General features: G+C 71.9%; 1 protein-coding gene across 1 annotated transcript; it reads left to right on the top strand.

Annotated features, from left to right (window-relative positions):
* The first annotated feature begins 560 nt into the window (after nucleotides 1-560).
* LOC135311265 (adhesion G protein-coupled receptor L1-like) lies at nucleotides 561-16,160 on the top strand. Its single transcript, XM_064440393.1, has 5 exons — nucleotides 561-612; nucleotides 1,017-1,135; nucleotides 4,927-5,140; nucleotides 9,480-9,589; nucleotides 15,973-16,160. Exons 1-5 carry the CDS (start codon nucleotides 584-586, stop codon nucleotides 16,158-16,160), a joined length of 660 nt encoding a protein of 219 aa, XP_064296463.1. The 5' UTR covers nucleotides 561-583.
* The last annotated feature ends 1,227 nt before the right edge of the window (nucleotides 16,161-17,387 follow it).

Raw genomic sequence — 17,387 nt, 5'->3', positions numbered from 1 at the left:
GGTGTGAAATGAGGGGGGCCCTGTGCAAAATGGGGGGGCTGTGCAAAATGGGGGGGGGCCGTGTTCAATAAGGGGGGGCGCCCTGTGCAAAATGGGGAGGGGGGCGCCGTGCAATGCGGGGGGGCTGTGCAAAATTGGGGGGGGGGGGCGATAGGGCGGGGGCCTGAGCTAACTGGGGGGGGCGGCATGAAAATGGGGTGGGGGGGCTGTGCGATGGGGGGGGGGGAGATGAAGGGGGGGCAGCAGGGGGAGGGTTTGGGGGGGCGCCCCCCCCCTCCCCGGGCCACCGTGTGCCTCAGTTTCCCCCCACGGGGGGGGATGGGGGGGTCCCCGGAGGGGGCTGGGGGTCCCCATGGGGGGGGGGGGTGGGCGCGATGGCGGCGCGCAAGGCACGCCGGGAAGGCGGTGCGGGCCCCCCCATCACCGGTTCGTTCCCACAATGCCCCGCGGCCCCCCCCATCACCGGGCGGGGGGGGGTGGGGGGGTTGGGGGGGGGGCGGTGAGTTTCCCACAATGCCCCGCGGCGCCGTTCCCATGGCAACGCGCCGGATGGGAGCTGCCGGCCGGGGCTGAGCTTCCCACAATGCCCCGCGGCCCCATCCCCCGCACGGGGTGAGCGCGGCGGGGAGGGGGGGGGGGCCGCACCCCGGGGGGGGCCTGGGGGCGTCCCGGATCCCCTTTTGGGGGGGGGGGGCTCTGGGCCGCAATCGGCTTTACCCCCCCGCCCCCCCCCCGGGGGCCGCTGAGCCGCGGATTGGGGGGGGGGCGGGGGGGTCCCGGACGCCTGGGTCCCTTCTGGAGGGGGGAGGGGTGGTCCAGATGCTGGGGGGGGGGGGGGGGCAGACGGCTGGGTCCTTCCCCTCCCCCAACCCATCTTTTAATCCTCGCCGTTAATCGCCGCGACCCCCCCCCACCCCCCCCGCGGCGCCCTCCCCTCCCCCTGCGGTTGGGGGGGGGGGGCTGGGCAGCCCCCCTCCCCCCCGCCTCCGCCGACCCCCTCCCCCTCTCTCCCGCAGGTCGGTGCCCGGTGAGGCCGTGGGGGGCCGGCAGCGCCCCTCCCCCGCCATGGCCCGCCCCGCCCCCGCCCTGCGCAGCCTCCTCGTCACCGCCGTCCTCGTCACCTCGGCCACCCAAGGTAGGCACCCGTGGGGGGAGGGGCGCGGGGGTGGGGAGGGGGCGCCCCGACGCCTGGGTCCCCTGGGGAGGGGGGGACGTGCTGCCTGGTTAGGGGGTGCACGGCCTCGTGCAAGGCCCCGTGCGAGGGGCGTGCGAGGCCTGCGCAAGACGTGCGCGGAGCTGTGCGAGCTGCCCTGTGCGAGGCTCGTGCAAAGGGTGCGTGAAGCTCGTGCAAGGGGCGTGCAAGGCTTGTGTGAGGCCTGTGCAATACCTAGAGAAGAGGTGCGTGGTTGTGCAAGGCCCGCGCGAGCTGCCTCGTGCGAGGCTTGTGCAAGGGGTGTGCAAGGCTCGTGTGAGACCTATACAGTGCCTGGCAAAGAGGCGCAGAGAGCTGTGCAAGGTCCGTGCAAGGGGTGTGCAAGGCTTGTGCAAGGGGATGCAAGGTTTGCGTGAGACCTGCACAATGCCCGGGCAAAAGGGGCGCAGGCTTGTGCAAGGTCCGTGCAAGCTGGCTTGTGCGAGGGATGTGTAAGGCGCGTGCAAGGGGTGTGCAAGGCTCACATAAGACCTGCACAATACCTGGGTAAGAGGGGTGCAGAGCTGCGCAAGGCCTGTGCAAGCTGCCTCGTGCGAGGCTCGTGCAAGGGCTGTGCAAGGGGCGTGCAAGGCTTGCACAAAGGTCTTGCCTGGCCAAGAGACACACAGACCCGTGCAAGACTCTGGGCGATGCCCCTGTGCGAGGGGTGTGCAAGGGGCGTGCAAGGCCAGCGTGAGAGTCCTGCAACCCTCATACGAGCCCCACGCAGACCTTGCACAAGCCTCGTGCAAGAGGCAGAGCTGCCCCCGCGGCACCGCACGTGCATGGGGTCAGGCGGGCCTTGCACACGTGTGTGCACGGAGGTGTTGTCCTGGGGGCGGGTGGGGAGTTGGAGGGTCCCAGGGGTGGGGGGTCACCGGGTGCAGTGGTGGGGTGTGCAGGGACCCAGGCGTCTGGGTGGGGGTCCCCAGGGTGGGGGTCCCCAGGGTGGGGGTCCTGGGCATGGCAGCGGGGAGTGCAGGGACTCAGGTGTCTGGGTGGGGGGTCCCCTGGGCAGGGGGTCCCCCGGGTGGGGGTCCTGGGTGCAGTGGCGGGGTGTGCAGGGACCCAGGTGTCCAGGTGGGGGTCCCAAGAGTGGGGGGTCCCAAGGCAGGGGGTCCCAGGGCAGGGGTCTGGGTGTGGCAGCAGGGTGTGCAGGGACCCAGGTGTCTGGGCAGGGGTCCCCAGGGTGGGGGTCTGTGGCTGGGCGTGCAGGACCCCAGGGGCGGGGGTCCCCTGGGGCGTGCGTGGCCCCACGGGTGGGGGTCCCAGTCAGGGCTCCAAGGCGGGGGTCCCCTGGGGCGTGCGTGGCCCCACGAGTGGGGGTCCCGGTCAGGGCTCCAAGGCGGGGGTCCACTGGGGCGTGCGTGGCCCCACGGGTGGGGGTCCCGGTCGGGGGTCTGTGGTAGGGGTCCGTTGGGGTGTGCAGGGTCCCCAGGAGCAGGGGGTCCTGGGGCTCGGGTCTGGGTGTGGCAGCAGGGCATACAGGGCCCCAGGGGTGGGGGTCCCGGGCAGGGGGTCCCCATTGGGGGTCCTGGGACGGGGGTCTGTCAGGGTGTGCTGGGTCCCAGGGCGGGGGTCCCGAGCGGGGGTCCCGGCATGGCAGTGGGGTGTGCAGAGTCCCAGGGGTGGGGGGTCCCCAGGGCGGGAGGTCCCCAGGGCAGGGGGCCCAGCTGGGGGTCGTGGCAGGGGTCCGTCAGGGTGTGCAGTGTTGGAGGGTCCCCAGGGTCGGGGGTCCCCAAGGTGGGGGGTCCGAGGGCGGGAGTCCTGGTTGGGGGTCTGTCAGGGTGTGCAGGGTCCCAGGGCAGGCGCCCCAGGGTGGGGGTCCCAGTCAGGGGTCCCGGCGTGGCAGTGGGGTGTGCGGAGTCCCAGGGGCAGGGGGTCCCCAGGGCGGGGGTCACCAGGGTGAGGGTCCCAGTTGGGGGTTGTGGTGGGGGTCTGTTGGGGTGTGCAGAGTCCCAGGGGTGGGGGGTCCCTAGGGCGGGGGTCCCAGTTGGGGTGTGCGGGGTCCCAGGGGGTGAGGGGTCCCCAGGGTGGGGGTCCTGGGGCAGGGGTCCTGGCTGGGGTCTGTCAGGGTGTGCAGGGTCCCCAGGGTGAGGGGTCCCCAGGGTGGGGGTCCTGGTGCTCGGGGGTCCTGGTGGGGGTCTGTCAGGGTGTCCCCGCAGCGGGGGTCCCCAGGGTGGGGGGTGCCCAGGGTTGGGGTCCCAGTGGTTGGGGGTTGTGGCAGGGGTCAGTCAGAGTGTGCAGGGCTCCAGGGTGGGGGTCCCCGGGGTAGGGGTCCCGGCGCTCAGGGGTTGTGGCGGGGGTCTGTCAGGGTGTGCAGGGTCCCCAGGGTGGGGGGTCCCCAGGGTTGGGGTCCTGGCACTCGGGGGTCGTGGCGGGGTCCATCAGGGTGTGCAGGGTTCCGGGGCGGGGTGTCCCCGGGGCGGGGGTGTGTGGCAGGGGTGGGGGGTCCCAGGGTGGGGGTGTGGGGCGGGGGTCCCGGGGTGGGGGCGCAGGGCGGGGGTGTGTGGCGAGGGTGCTGGGGTCCCGGGGCAGGGGTCCTGGGGCAGGGGTCCTGGGGCAGGGGCGTGGGGCAGGGTTCCCAGGGCAGGGTCCCAGGGTGGGGTTCCCGGGGCGGGGTTCCCAGGGCGGGGTTCCCGGGGCGGGGTTCCCGGGGCGGGGTTCCCAGGGCAGGGTCCCGGGGCGGGGTTCCCGGGGCGGGGTTCCCGGGGCGGGAGTCCCAGGGCGGGGTTCCCGGGGCAGGGTCGCGGGGTGGGGTTCCCGGGGCGGGGTTCCCGGGGCGGGGTTCCCGGGGCGGGGTTCCCGGGGCGGGTTCCTGGGGCAGGGTCCCTGGGGCGGGGTTCCCGGGGCGGGTCCCGGGGCGGGGTTCCCGGGGCGGGGGTCCCCGGGGCAGGGTCCCCGGGGTGGGGTCCCCGGGGCGGGGTTCCCGGGGCGGGGTTCCCGGGGCGGGGTTCCTGGGGCGGGGTTCCCGGGGCAGGGTCCCGGGGCGGGGTTCCCAGGGCCGGGGTCCCGGGGCGGGGTTCCCGGGGCAGGGTCCCGGGGCGGGGTTCCCAGGGCCGGGGTCCCGGGGCGGGGTTCCCGGGGCGGGGTTCCCGGGGCGGGGTTCCCGGGGCAGGGTCCCGGGGCGGGGTTCCCGGGGCGGGGTCCCCGGGGCGGGGTTCCCGGGGCAGGGTCCCAGGGTGGGGTCCCCGGGGCAGGGTCCCGGGGCGGGGTTCCCGGGGCGGGGTTCCCGGGGCGGGGTCCCGGGACAGGGTCCCAGGGCAGGGTCCCGGGGCGGGGTTCCCGGGGCAGGGTCCCAGGGTGGGGTCCCCGGGGCAGGGTCCCGGGGCGGGGTTCCCGGGGCAGGGTCCCGGGGCGGGTTCCCGGGGCAGGGTCCCTGGGGCGGGGTTCCCGGGGCGGGTCCCGGGGCGGGGTTCCCGGGGCGGGGGTTCCCGGGGCGGGGGTCCCGGGGCAGGGTCCCCGGGGTGGGGTCCCTGGGGTGGGGTCCCCGGGGCGGGGTTCCCGGGGCGGGGTTCCCGGGGCAGGGTCCCCGGGGCGGGGTTCCTGGGGCGGGGTCCCGGGGCAGGGTCCCCGGGGCGGGGTTCCCGGGGCGGGGTTCCCGGGGCAGGGTCCCGGGGCGGGGTCCCGGGGCGGGGTTCCCGGGGCAGGGTCCCAGGGTGGGGTTCCCGGGGCGGGGCCGCGTGGCGGGGGCGCGTGGCGGGGCGTGCAGGACCCAGGCGTGCCCCCCGCAGGGCTGAGCCGGGCCGGGCTGCCCTTCGGGCTGGTGCGGCGGGAGCTGGCGTGCGAGGGGTACCCCATCGAGCTGCGGTGCCCGGGCAGCGACGTGGTGATGGTGGAGAACGCCAACTACGGGCGCACCGACGACAAGATCTGCGACGCCGACCCCTTCCAGATGGAGAACGTGCAGTGCTACCTGCCCGACGCCTTCAAGATCATGGCCCAGAGGTGCGGGGATGGGGGCGCGGGGACGGGGGCGCGGGGGGGACAGGCAGGGGATGGGGACACAGGCAGGGGATGGGGGAACAGGCAGGGGATGGGGGACACAGGCAGGGGACATGGGGACAGGCTGGGGATGGGGACACAGGCAGGGGATGGGGACACAGGCAGGGGACGGGGGGACAGGCAAGGGACATGGGGACAGGCAGGGGATGGGGGGGACAGGCAGGGGGCGGGGGGGACAGGCAGGGGACATGGGGACAGGCAGGGGACGGGGGGACAGGCAGGGGACGGGGGGACAGGCAGGGGGTGGGGGGACAGGCAGGGGACGGGGGGGACAGGCAGGGGACGGGGGGGACAGGCAGGGGATGGGGACACAGGCTGGGGATGGGGACACAGGCAGGGGACGGGGGACACAGGCAGGGGACGGGGACACAGGCAGGGGACGGGGGGGACAGGCAGGGGACGGGGGGACAGGCAGGGGATGGGGGGACAGGCAGGGGATGGGGGGGACAGGCAGGGGACATGGGGACAGGCAGGGGACATGGGGACAGGCAGGGGATGGGGGGGACAGGCAGGGGACGGGGGACAGGCAGGGGATGGGGGGACAGGCAGGGGACGGGGGACAGGCAGGGGACGGGGGGACAGGCAGGGGACGGGGACACAGGCAGGGGACGGGGGACAGGCAGGGGGTGGGGGGGACAGGCAGGGGACGGGGACACAGGCAGGGGACGGGGGACAGGCAGGGGGTGGGGGGGACAGGCAGGGGACGGGGGACAGGCAGGGGACGGGGGGACAGGCAGGGGACGGGGACACAGGCAGGGGACGGGGGACAGGCAGGGGGTGGGGGGGACAGGCAGGGGACGGGGACACAGGCAGGGGACGGGGGACAGGCAGGGGATGGGGGGACAGGCAGGGGACGGGGGACAGGCAGGGGACGGGGGGACAGGCAGGGGACGGGGACACAGGCAGGGGACGGGGGACAGGCAGGGGGTGGGGGGGACAGGCAGGGGACGGGGGGGACAGGCAGGGGACGGGGAGGACAGGCAGGGGACGGGGACACAGGCAGGGGACGGGGGACAGGCAGGGGGTGGGGGGGACAGGCAGGGGACGGGGGGGACAGGCAGGGGACGGGGGACAGGCAGGGGACGGGGGACAGGCAGGGGGTGGGGGGGACAGGCAGGGGACGGGGGACAGGCAGGGGACGGGGGACAGGCAGGGGGTGGGGGGGACAGGCAGGGGACGGGGGACAGGCAGGGGACGGGGGGGACAGGCAGGGGACGGGGGACAGGCAGGGGACGGGGGGACAGGCAGGGGACGGGGACACAGGCAGGGGACGGGGGACAGGCAGGGGGTGGGGGGGACAGGCAGGGGACGGGGGGACAGGCAGGGGACGGGGGACAGGCAGGGGGTGGGGGGGACAGGCAGGGGACGGGGGGACAGGCAGGGGACGGGGACACAGGCAGGGGACGGGGGGGACAGGCAGGGGACGGGGGGGACAGGCAGGGGACGGGGACACAGGCAGGGGACGGGGGAACAGGCAGGGGACGGGGGGGACAGGCAGCGGACGGGGGGACAGGCAGGGGACCGGGGGGACAGGCAGGGGATGGGGGGACAGGTAGGTGACATGGGGACAGGTAGGTGACATGGGGACAGGCAGGGGACATGGGGACAGGTACAAGGTGTGGGGACACGGGGCCGTCGCGGAAGCAGTCAGACGTGGGGACAGGTCAGGGACATGGGGACAGGGTGGGGACGTGGGGACGGGGGAGGCCACGGGGGAAGCAGTCACACGAGGACAAGCAGGTGGTGTGGGGACACGGGGGGGATGGGGACACCGGGACACATGGGGTGATGGGGACATGTGGGGGACGTGGGGACATGTGGGGGATGTGGGGGTGGCAGGGGGACACAGGACTGGCGACGTGGGGACACCACGTGTGGGTGGCACAGGGCCGTGGGGCAGCCTGGGGACCCCGTGGGGACCCCGTGGGGACCCCGTGGGGACAAGGGCCGGGTGGCCCAGGGACGTGGTGCAGTGCAGGGACGGTGACAGGGGACATTGGGGGGAATCGGGGGGCAGGCAGGGATGGGGGGCTGTCGGGTGGCACAGGGACACGGGGACAGCGTGGGGACACAGGGACAGGGGGTGGCACAGGGACACGGGGACAGCGTGGGGACACGGGGACAGCGTGGGGACACGGGGACGGGGGGTGGCACAGGGACACGGGGACAGCGTGGGGACACGGGGACAGGGGGTGGCACAGGGACACGGGGACAGCGTGGGGACACGGGGACAGCGTGGGGACACGGGGACAGGGGGTGGCACAGGGACACGGGGACAGCGTGGGGACACGGGGACGGGGGGTGGCACAGGGGCATGGGGACAGCGTGGGGACACGGGGACAGCGTGGGGACACGGGGACGGGGGGTGGCACAGGGGCATGGGGACAGCGTGGGGACACGGGGACAGGGGGTGGCACAGGGGCATGGGGACAGCGTGGGGACACGGGGACGGGGGGTGGCACAGGGGCATGGGGACAGCGTGGGGACACGGGGACAGCGTGGGGACACGGGGACAGGGGGTGGCACAGGGACAGGGGGACAGCGTGGGGACACGGGGACAGGGGGTGGCACAGGGGCGTGGGGACAGCGTGGGGACACGGGGACAGCGTGGGGACACGGGGACAGCGTGGGGACACGGGGACGGGGGGTGGCACAGGGGCATGGGGACAGCGTGGGGACACGGGGACAGGGGGTGGCACAGGGGCATGGGGACAGCGTGGGGACACGGGGACGGGGGGTGGCACAGGGGCGTGGGGACAGCGTGGGGACACGGGGACAGGGGGTGGCACAGGGACACAGGGACAGCGTGGGGACACGGGGACAGGGGGTGGCACAGGGGCATGGGGACAGCGTGGGGACACGGCACAGCTCAGGGGCCTGGGGACAGCGCAGGGACGTCCCCGTGTCCCCCGTCCCCCCAACCCGGGCCACGGGAGGTGTCCCCTGCGCCCAGGTCCCCACCTCCGTGTCCTGTGTCGTGTCCCTCGTGTCCCCACCATCCCCCCGTGTCCCCCGTGTCCCCCGTGTCCCCACCATCCCCCCGTGTCCCCCGTGTCCCCACCATCCCCCCGTGTCCCCGTGTCCCCCGTGTCCCCCGTGTCCCCACCGTCCTCACCATCCCCCCATGTCCCCACCATCCCCCATGTCCCCCATGTCCCCGTGTCCCCCGTGTCCCCCATGTCCCCCATGTCCCCACCATCCCCGTGTCCCTCGTGTCCCCACCATCCCCCCATGTCCCCCGTGTCCCCCGTGTCCCTCGTGTCCCCACCATCCCCCCGTGTCCCCCATGTCCCCACCGTCCTCACCATCCCCCCATGTCCCCACTGTCCCCCATGTCCCCCGTGTCCCCACCATCCCCCCGTGTCCCCCGTGTCCCCACCGTCCTCACCATCCCCCCATGTCCCCACTGTCCCCCATGTCCCCCGTGTCCCCACCATCCCCCCGTGTCCCCCGTGTCCCCACCGTCCTCACCATCCCCCCATGTCCCCACTGTCCCCCGTGTCCCCGTGTCCCCACCATCCCCCCGTGTCCCCACCATCCCCCCATGTCCCTCATGTCCCCCCCGTCCCCCTGTGTCCCCCATGTCCCCACCATCCCCCGTGTCCCCCGTGTCCCCCCGTCCCCCGTGTCCCCCATGTCCCCACCATCCCCCGTGTCCCCCGTGTCCCCCCGTCCCCCGTGTCCCCCATGTCCCCACCATCCCCGTGTCCCCCCGTCCCCCGTGTCCCCCATGTCCCCACCATCCCCGTGTCCCCCGTGTCCCCCGTGTCCCCACCATCCCCGTGTCCCCCGTGTCCCCACCATCCCCTGTGTCCCCCGTGTCCCCCGTGTCCCCCGTGTCCCCACCATCCCCCATGTCCCCCGTGTCCCCACCGTCCTCACCATCCCCCCGTGTCCCCACTGTCCCCCCGTGTCCCCCGTGTCCCCCGTGTCCCCACCATCCCCGTGTCCCCCGTGTCCCCACCATCCCCGTGTCCCCCGTGTCCCCCGTGTCCCACATGTTCCCCTCGTCCCCCATGTCCCCACCATCCCCCCATGTCCCCACCATCCCCCCATGTCCCCCGTGTCCCCACCGTCCTCACCATCCCCCCGTGTCCCCACTGTCCCCCCGTGTCCCCCGTGTCCCCCGTGTCCCCCCTGTCCCCCCCGCCCCCCTGTCCCCCCGTCCCCGCCGTCCCCCCGTCCCCCCATCCCCGCTGTCCCCCCCGTCCCCCCCATCCCCCCTGTCCCCCCCTGACCCCCCCGCCCCCCTGTGCCCCCCATCCCCCCCCGCCCCCCGCAGGTGCAACAACCGGACGCAGTGCGTGGTGGTGGCCGGCTCCGACGCCTTCCCCGACCCCTGCCCGGGGACCTACAAGTACCTGGAGGTGCAGTACGACTGCGTGCCCTACAGTGAGTCCTGCCCCGCCCCGCCCCGCCCTGCCACGCCCCGCCGCGCCCCGCCCCGCCCCACGGCGGCCCCGCCCCGCCCCACCACTCCCCCAGCCCCCACGGCTCCCCCAGCCCCGGCACCCCCAAGTACCTGGAGGCGCAGTGGGCCTGTGCCCCCCACAGAGAGTCCTGCCCCACGGCACCCCACAGCACCCAGCCCCACAGCCCTCAGAGTACCCCACCCCATAGCACCCAGCACCCTCTGCCCCACAGCACCCACAGATCCCCACCCCACAGCCCCCTACCCCACAGCACCCACAGACCCCCGCCCCATAGCACCCCACAGCCCCCTACCCCACAGAACCCACAGCCCCCTGCCCCATAGCACCCCACAGCCCCCTACCCCACAGAACCCACAGGTCCCCGCCCCACAGCACCCACAGGTTCCCACTCCATAGCACCCTGCCCCATAGCACCCCACAGCACCCACAGGCACCCACATTGCCCTGGCCCCTATCCCCCCCAGCCCCCCCAGCACCCATACCGTAGCACCCCACAGCCCCCTGCCCCCCCGTCCCCCACCCACCCCTGGGGGCACCCAGATGCCTGGGGGGGGGCGAGGGGTGACATGGGGGGGGGGGCAGGGACCCCCCCCCCCCACCAGAGCAAACCAGGAAGTCCTGCCCCCCACCCCCACCCCCTGGGCCTCTCCGAGGTGGGGGGCGCAGTGCCCCCCCATGCCCCCCCCAGCTGTGCCCCAGAGCCTTGTGGGAGCCCACTGGGGGGGGGTTGGGAGACGCTGATACATCCCCCCCCCCCCAAGATTTGGGGGTGCATCCCCCCTCCCCCCATCGGGGGGGTCCTGCCCTCAGTGCCCCCCCCCCCCCAAATTGGGGCCCAACCCCTGTGTGTCCCTGTTTGTGAAGCTGCCCCCCCCCGTGTCCCCCCCACTTGGGGTCTGAGTCCCCCCGGTTTGGGGGGGCTGCGACACCCCCCAGGGCCCCCCCACGTCCCATCGGTTTGGGGGGGCTCTGACCCCCTCCAGGGACCCCCCTCGTCCCCTCGGTTTGGGGGTGTGAACCCCCACCCAGGACCCCCCTGCATCCCCTTTATCTAGGGGGGCTGTGACCCCCCCAGGACCCCCCCCACATCCCCTCGGTTTGGGGGTGAACCCCCCCCTCCAGTACCCCCTACATCCCCTCTGTTTGGGGGGGCTGCGACACCCCCCCAAGACTCCCCCACATCCCCTCGGTTTGGGGGTGCGACCCCCCCCCCAGCCCCCCCACATCCCCTCGGTTTGGGGGGGCTGCGACCCCCCCCCCAGCCCCCCCACATCCCCTCGGTTTGGGGGTGCGACCCCCTGCGCCCCCCCCCGGGGGGGGTCGGCCCCGTCTCTCCCCAGGCGCCGTCGCGGGACCCCCCACCCCCCCACCCCCCCCCCCCCTTTGCTTTGCAGCCGCCGCCGGAGCCGCCGGAGGGAGCGTCGGAGCCCCCGGCACCGCGACACGCGGCACCGCCCCGCGCCGGGCACGCCTGGGCGCGCCCACGCCCACGCCCCCCACACGCACCCCACACGCCCCCCACACGCCCCGCACATGCCCCGCACACGCCCCGCACACGCCAGGCACGTGCACACGCCCCACACACGCCCACGCCACGCCCGGCCCACGCCAGGAACACGCCACGCACACGCCACGCCCACGCCAGGCACGTGCACACGCCATGTCCACGCCACGCCCACGCCAGGCACACGCCACGCACATGCCACGCACACGCCCACGCACACGCCCCCCACACGCACCGCACACGCCCCACACACGCCAGGCACGTGCACACGCCCCGCACACGCACCCCACATGCCCCGCACATGCCCCGCACACGCCCACGCACATGCCCACGCACACGCCCCGCCCACGCACACGTCAAGCACACGCCAGGCACATGCACACGCCCCCACACGCCCCGCACACGCCCCGCACACGCCAGGCACGTGCACACGCCCCACACACGCCCACGCCACGCCCAGCCCACGCCAGGAACACGCCACGCCCACACCAGGCACACGCCAGGCACGTGCACACGCCACGCGCACGCCAGGCACACGCCAGGCACACGCCACGCACATGCCACGTGCACGCCAGGCACACGTCATGCACACGCACGCACACGCCACACGCACGCACACGCCACACCCACGCCACGCCACCGCCAGGCACACGCCAGGCACATGCACACGCCAGGCACACGCACGCACACGCCACGCACACACCAGGCTCACGCCACACACATGCACACACTGCACCCACGCCACGCACACGCCACGCACACGCCAGGCACACTTGTACATGCTAAGCGCATGCAAAGCACACATGTACGTGTTAAATACACGTCTTGTGCAAGCTGGTGCGTCCTAAGCACACGTGCACATGCCAGGCACATGCCAGGCACACCTGTACATGCCAAGCACACACTAAGCACATGCCAAGCACGTGTGTATGTGCTAAGCCCACCCGTACATGCTAAAGACATGTCTCGTGCAAGCTGGCGCATCCTGAGGACGCCAGTACATGCTAAGCGCACGCTAAGCACACGTACATGCTAGATACACACCTGGTGTAAGCCGGTACACGCTCAGCACACGCCAAGCACGCGTGTGCCGCACGTTTGCACGTGTTGGACGCGTGCCGGGCGCTGGCACACGCTAAGCACGTGCCGGTGCCAACCCAGCTGGTGTCTTGCGTGTGGTACCACATGGTAAACATGCCTAGCACGTGTTAAGCACATGCATGTATGCACTAGGCACGCACCTGGCACACGCAAGTACCCAGCTCACTCCCAGTGCGCGCTGGCACACGCTGAGCACATGCCTGGTACATGCTCAGCGCGTGTTTGGTACATGAAATTACATGCTAAGAACATGCCTGGCACACGCTAAGCACATGTTTGGCCCATGCTAAGCACATACGTGCACACACGTGGTGCATGCTGGCCCCGGCACCCCCACGTGGGGCACACGCCTGCCACATGATAAGGACACGATAAGGACATGCCTGGCACATGCTAAGCACATGTTTGAGGCATGCAATGACACGCTAAGCACACACCAGCACATGCTAAGCACATGCGTGGTGGGCCCAGCACCCCCATGTGGGGCACACGCCTGCCACACGCTAAGCACATGTTAAGGACACGCCTGGCGCACGCTAAGCTCATGTTAAGGACACGCCTGGCGCACGCTAAGCACATGTTAAGGACACGTCTGGCGCACGCTAAAGCACATGTTACGGACACGCCTGGTGCACACTAAGCACATGTTAAGGACACGCCTGGCGCACGCTAAGCACATGTTAAGGACACGCCTGGTGCACGCTAAGCTCATGTTAAGGACACGCCTGGCGCACGCTAAGCTCATGTTAAGGACACGCCTGGCGCACGCTAAGCACATGTTAAGGACACGCCTGGCGCACGCTAAGCTCATGTTAAGGACACGCCTGGCGCACGCTAAGGTCATGTTAAGGACACGCCTGGCGCACGCTAAGCACATGTTAAGGACACGCCTGGCGCACGCTAAGCTCATGTTAAGGACACGCCTGGCGCACGCTAAGCTCATGTTAAGGACACGCCTGGCGCACGCTAAGCACATGTTAAGGACACGCCTGGCGCACGCTAAGCTCATGTTAAGGACACGCCTGGCGCACGCTAAGCACATGTTAACGACACGCCTGGCGCACGCTAAGCTCATGTTAAGGACACGCCTGGCGCACGCTAAGCACATGTTAAGGACACGCCTGGCGCACGCTAAGGTCATGTTAAGGACACGCCTGGCGCACGCTAAGCACATGTTAAGGACACGCCTGGCGCACGCTAAGCTCATGTTAAGGACACGCCTGGCGCACGCTAAGCTCATGTTAAGGACACGCCTGGCGCACGCTAAGGTCATGTTAAGGACACGCCTGGCGCACGCTAAGCTCATGTTAAGGACACGCCTGGCGCACGCTAAGCACATGTTACGGACACGCCTGGCGCACGCTAAGCTCATGTTAAGGACACGCCTGGCGCACGCTAAGCTCATGTTAAGGACACGCCTGGCGCACGCTAAGCACATGTTAAGGACACGCCTGGCGCACGCTAAGCACATGTTAAGGACACGCCTGGCGCACGCTAAGCACATGTTAAGGACACGCCTGGCGCACGCTAAGGTCATGTTAAGGACACGCCTGGCGCACGCTAAGCACATGTTAAGGACACGCCTGGCGCACGCTAAGGTCATGTTAAGGACACGCCTGGCGCACGCTAAGCTCATGTTAAGGACACGCCTGGCGCACGCTAAGGTCATGTTAAGGACACGCCTGGCGCACGCTAAGCTCATGTTAAGGACACGCCTGGCGCACGCTAAGGTCATGTTAAGGACACGCCTGGCGCACGCTAAGCTCATGTTAAGGACACGCCTGGCGCACGCTAAGCTCATGTTAAGGACACGCCTGGCGCACGCTAAGGTCATGTTAAGGACACGCCTGGCGCACGCTAAGCTCATGTTAAGGACACGCCTGGCGCACGCTAAGCTCATGTTTGGCCCATGCAATTACACGCTAAGCACACGCTAAGAGCACACGCCTGGGGCGGGCGGGCCCCAGCGCCCCCCACGCGGGGCACACGCCCCGCCCACGCCCCGCCCCTGCCCCGCCCACGCCCACACACGCCCCGCCCCCGCCTGGGCTCGCCCAGCGCCGCTCCCGTGCCGGCGCCCCGCCCCCGCCGGTGCCGCGTGCCGCGGGGCGGGGGGGGGGGGGAGGGGAGGGGGCGGGGTGTGGGGCGGGCGGGGCGGGGCGGGGGGCGGGGCAGGGTTGGGCACCCTCTTCCTTTGCAGGTGCGCGCCGCGGGGCCGGGCCCCGCCCCCACCGCCGCGGGGCCCCGCCCCCACCGCCGCGGGGCCCCGCCCCCACCGCCGCGGGGCCCCGCCCCCACCGCGCGCGCTCTCTCCTTCGCTTCCTTCCTCAGGGCGGGGGGGGAGGGGCGGCCCGGGGGGGCCCCGGCGTCCGGCGCTGCCCAACCCCCCGCCCGGGGGGCCCTGCCCCTCCCCCGCCCGCCCGTCCGTCCGTCCGTCCGTCCCCAGCCCCCCGTGTGTCCGTCCAGCCACCCCAGCCGTCTGTCTGTCCGTCCATCGCCAGCCCCCCGTGTGTCCGTCTGTCCGTCCCCAGCCCCCCGTCCGTCCATCGCCAGCCCCCCCACCTGTCCGTCTGTCCATCCCCGTCCGTCTGTCCTTCCATCTGTCCCCACCCCCGTCCGTCCGTCCCCAGCCCACTGTCTGTCCGTCTGTCCATCCCCGTGTCCATCCGGTCTCTGTCCGTCCCTCTGTCCCTCCCTCCATCCACTGGCTCCCCCCCTTGTCCATCTGTCCGTCCTTCTACCTGTCCCTTTGTGAATCTCTCCAGTCCATCCGTCCGTCTGTCCGTCCAGCCGTTCACCCTTTTATCCGTCTGTCCTTGCCCTTCCCCTCTCCCCCGTCCCTCTGTCCGTCCTCTCGCCCACCCTTTGCCTGCCTGTGTGTCCGTCCACCTGTCTGTCCTCCTGTCCGCCCTCCCACTCGTCCCTTTAGGTGTCTGTCCATCCATCTGCCCTCCTGTCTGTCCGTCTGTCCATTCCCCCTCTCCCCTGTCCCTCTCATCCATCCTTTGCCTGTCCGTCTGTCTGTCCACCCTTCCATTCCTCCATCTTCCCCCCTCCTTGTCCGTCTGTCTGTCATCCCCCCCCGTGTCCCCCCATCCATCCCCTTCCCTGTGTCCGTCTGTCTGTCCACCCTTCCATCCCTCCATGCCCCCTCTGTCCGTCCGTCTGTCCCCATGTCCATCTGTCCCCCACATGTCTGCCTCCCTCCCCGTGTCTGTCCGTCCGTCCGTCTGTCCCCCTTCCATTTGTCCGTCCCCCTCCGTGTCCGTCCGTCCCTCCCCCGTGTCCGTCTGTCTGTCCCTGCTCCATCTCCATCCATCACCCCCCCCCCCCGTGTCCGTCTGTCCTCCTCAGGGCCCCCCCGGGGGCACCCACGACCCCGGGGGGGGGGTGGGGGTGGGGAGGGGGGGGCTCAGGGACCCCCAAAGGAGCCGGAGGGGGGGTGGGGCGGGGGGGGGGGCCGCAGGGGCTCCTCGCTGCCCCCAAAGGGGGGGGGGGGGTCGCCCCTCCCCCCCCTCCCGGAGCCCCCCCGGGGCCCCCCCAGCAGCGGGCGGGGGCTGGGGGGGGCCGAAGCCATTTAATCTCTTTTCTCTTTGTCTCCTCTCTCGCCCCCTCCCCGCCCGTGTGTCCCCCTCCCCTCCCCTCCCCTCCCCCTCCCCCTTCCCGCCCCCCCTCCCCCCCCCTCCCCCCCCCGCCCCCCCCGCTCTCTCTGCCTTTTCTTCCGGTGCTAAAAGTAGAAGTGGAACAAAAAGGTAACGCGACCCTTCGCTCCGGCCCCTGGGACCGCCCGGACCCCCCCAAACCCCCCCCCGGACCCCCAGACCCCCCCCAACCCCCCCTCAAACGCCTCCCCCAGCCTAGCCCCGAGCCCCCCATCCCGCAGCTCCTACACCCCAAAATCCCCCCTTTTCACCCCAAATCCTGACACCCCCCCATGCTATCAGTGTTGTACCCCCAAACCCCCCCCTTTTCACCCCAAATCCTGACTGACCCCCCCCCCCCGGCTGATCCTGCACCCCAAAATCCCCCCTCCGTACCCCAAACTCCCACTCCCTCGTCCCACCACTGCAGCACCCCAAAATCCCTCCTCCCCCCCCCACCCTGACCCCGTCCCATTCCTCCTGCACCCCAAAATCCCTCAGCCTCCCCCCGCGTCCCGACCCCCCCCCCCCGGTTCTGCACCCCAAAATCCCCTGTTCCTCCCCCAAACCCTGACCCCTCCCCCTTCTCCCGATCCCGCACCCCAAAATCCCCGTGCCCCCATCCCGGCCCCCCGCGCCCTCCCGTCTGACCCCCCCCAATTTCCTCCGGCCCCCCCCAATCCCCCCTGACACCCCCAACCTCACCCCCAGTTCCAGGCACCCCCAAACCCCACCTGAACCCCCCAAACCCCTCCTGACCCCCCAAACCCCTCCTGACCCCCCCCAACCCCTCCTGACCCCCCCAAACCCCACCTGACCCCCCCCAACCCCTCCTGACCCCCCAAACCCCACCTGGACCCCCAAAACCCCACCTGAACCCCCAAAACCCACCTGGACCCCCCTAAACCCCTCCTGACCCCCCCAAACTCCTCCTGACCCCCCAAACCCCACCTGAGCCCCCCCAAACCCCACCTGGACCCCCCTAAACCCCACCTTACCCCCCCCCAAACCCCTCCTGACCCTCCCAAACCCCTCCTGACCCCCCAAACCCCTCCTGACCCCCCCAAACCCCACCTGGACCCCTCTAAACCCCACCTGACCCCCCCTAAACCCCACCTGACCCCCCCCAAACCCCACCTGACCCCCCCAAACCCTCCTGACCCCCCAAATCCCTCCGACCCCCCGTTAACCCCCCCCAAACCCCTCCCCTCCTGAACCCCAATATCCCTGCCCCCCCATCCCCGTCCCCCCCAAACCCCTCTAATCCCCCCTGGACCCCCCCAAATCCCCCCCCGGACCCCCCAACCCCCCTCTCACCTACCCCAGAACACCCCAGAACCCCCAAATCCCCTCAGTTTTGCCCCAAACCCTGACCTACCCCCCCCCCAAATCACCCCAACCCCGCCCTGAACCCCCAAACCCCCCCCATGTCCCCCCCCCCGCTCTGGGGGTCCCCGTTAGCGCAGGGGCAGGAGGGGCTTCATGGCCCCCCCCTCAGCTTAATTAGCCCT

The sequence above is a fragment of the Phalacrocorax carbo genome, unplaced genomic scaffold (genome assembly GCF_963921805.1).
Source record: "Phalacrocorax carbo unplaced genomic scaffold, bPhaCar2.1 SCAFFOLD_404, whole genome shotgun sequence".
Classification (NCBI taxonomy): domain Eukaryota; kingdom Metazoa; phylum Chordata; class Aves; order Suliformes; family Phalacrocoracidae; genus Phalacrocorax; species Phalacrocorax carbo.
The sequence above is the reverse complement of the archived record's forward strand: the minus strand, read 5'-3'. Positions and strand labels throughout refer to the sequence as shown.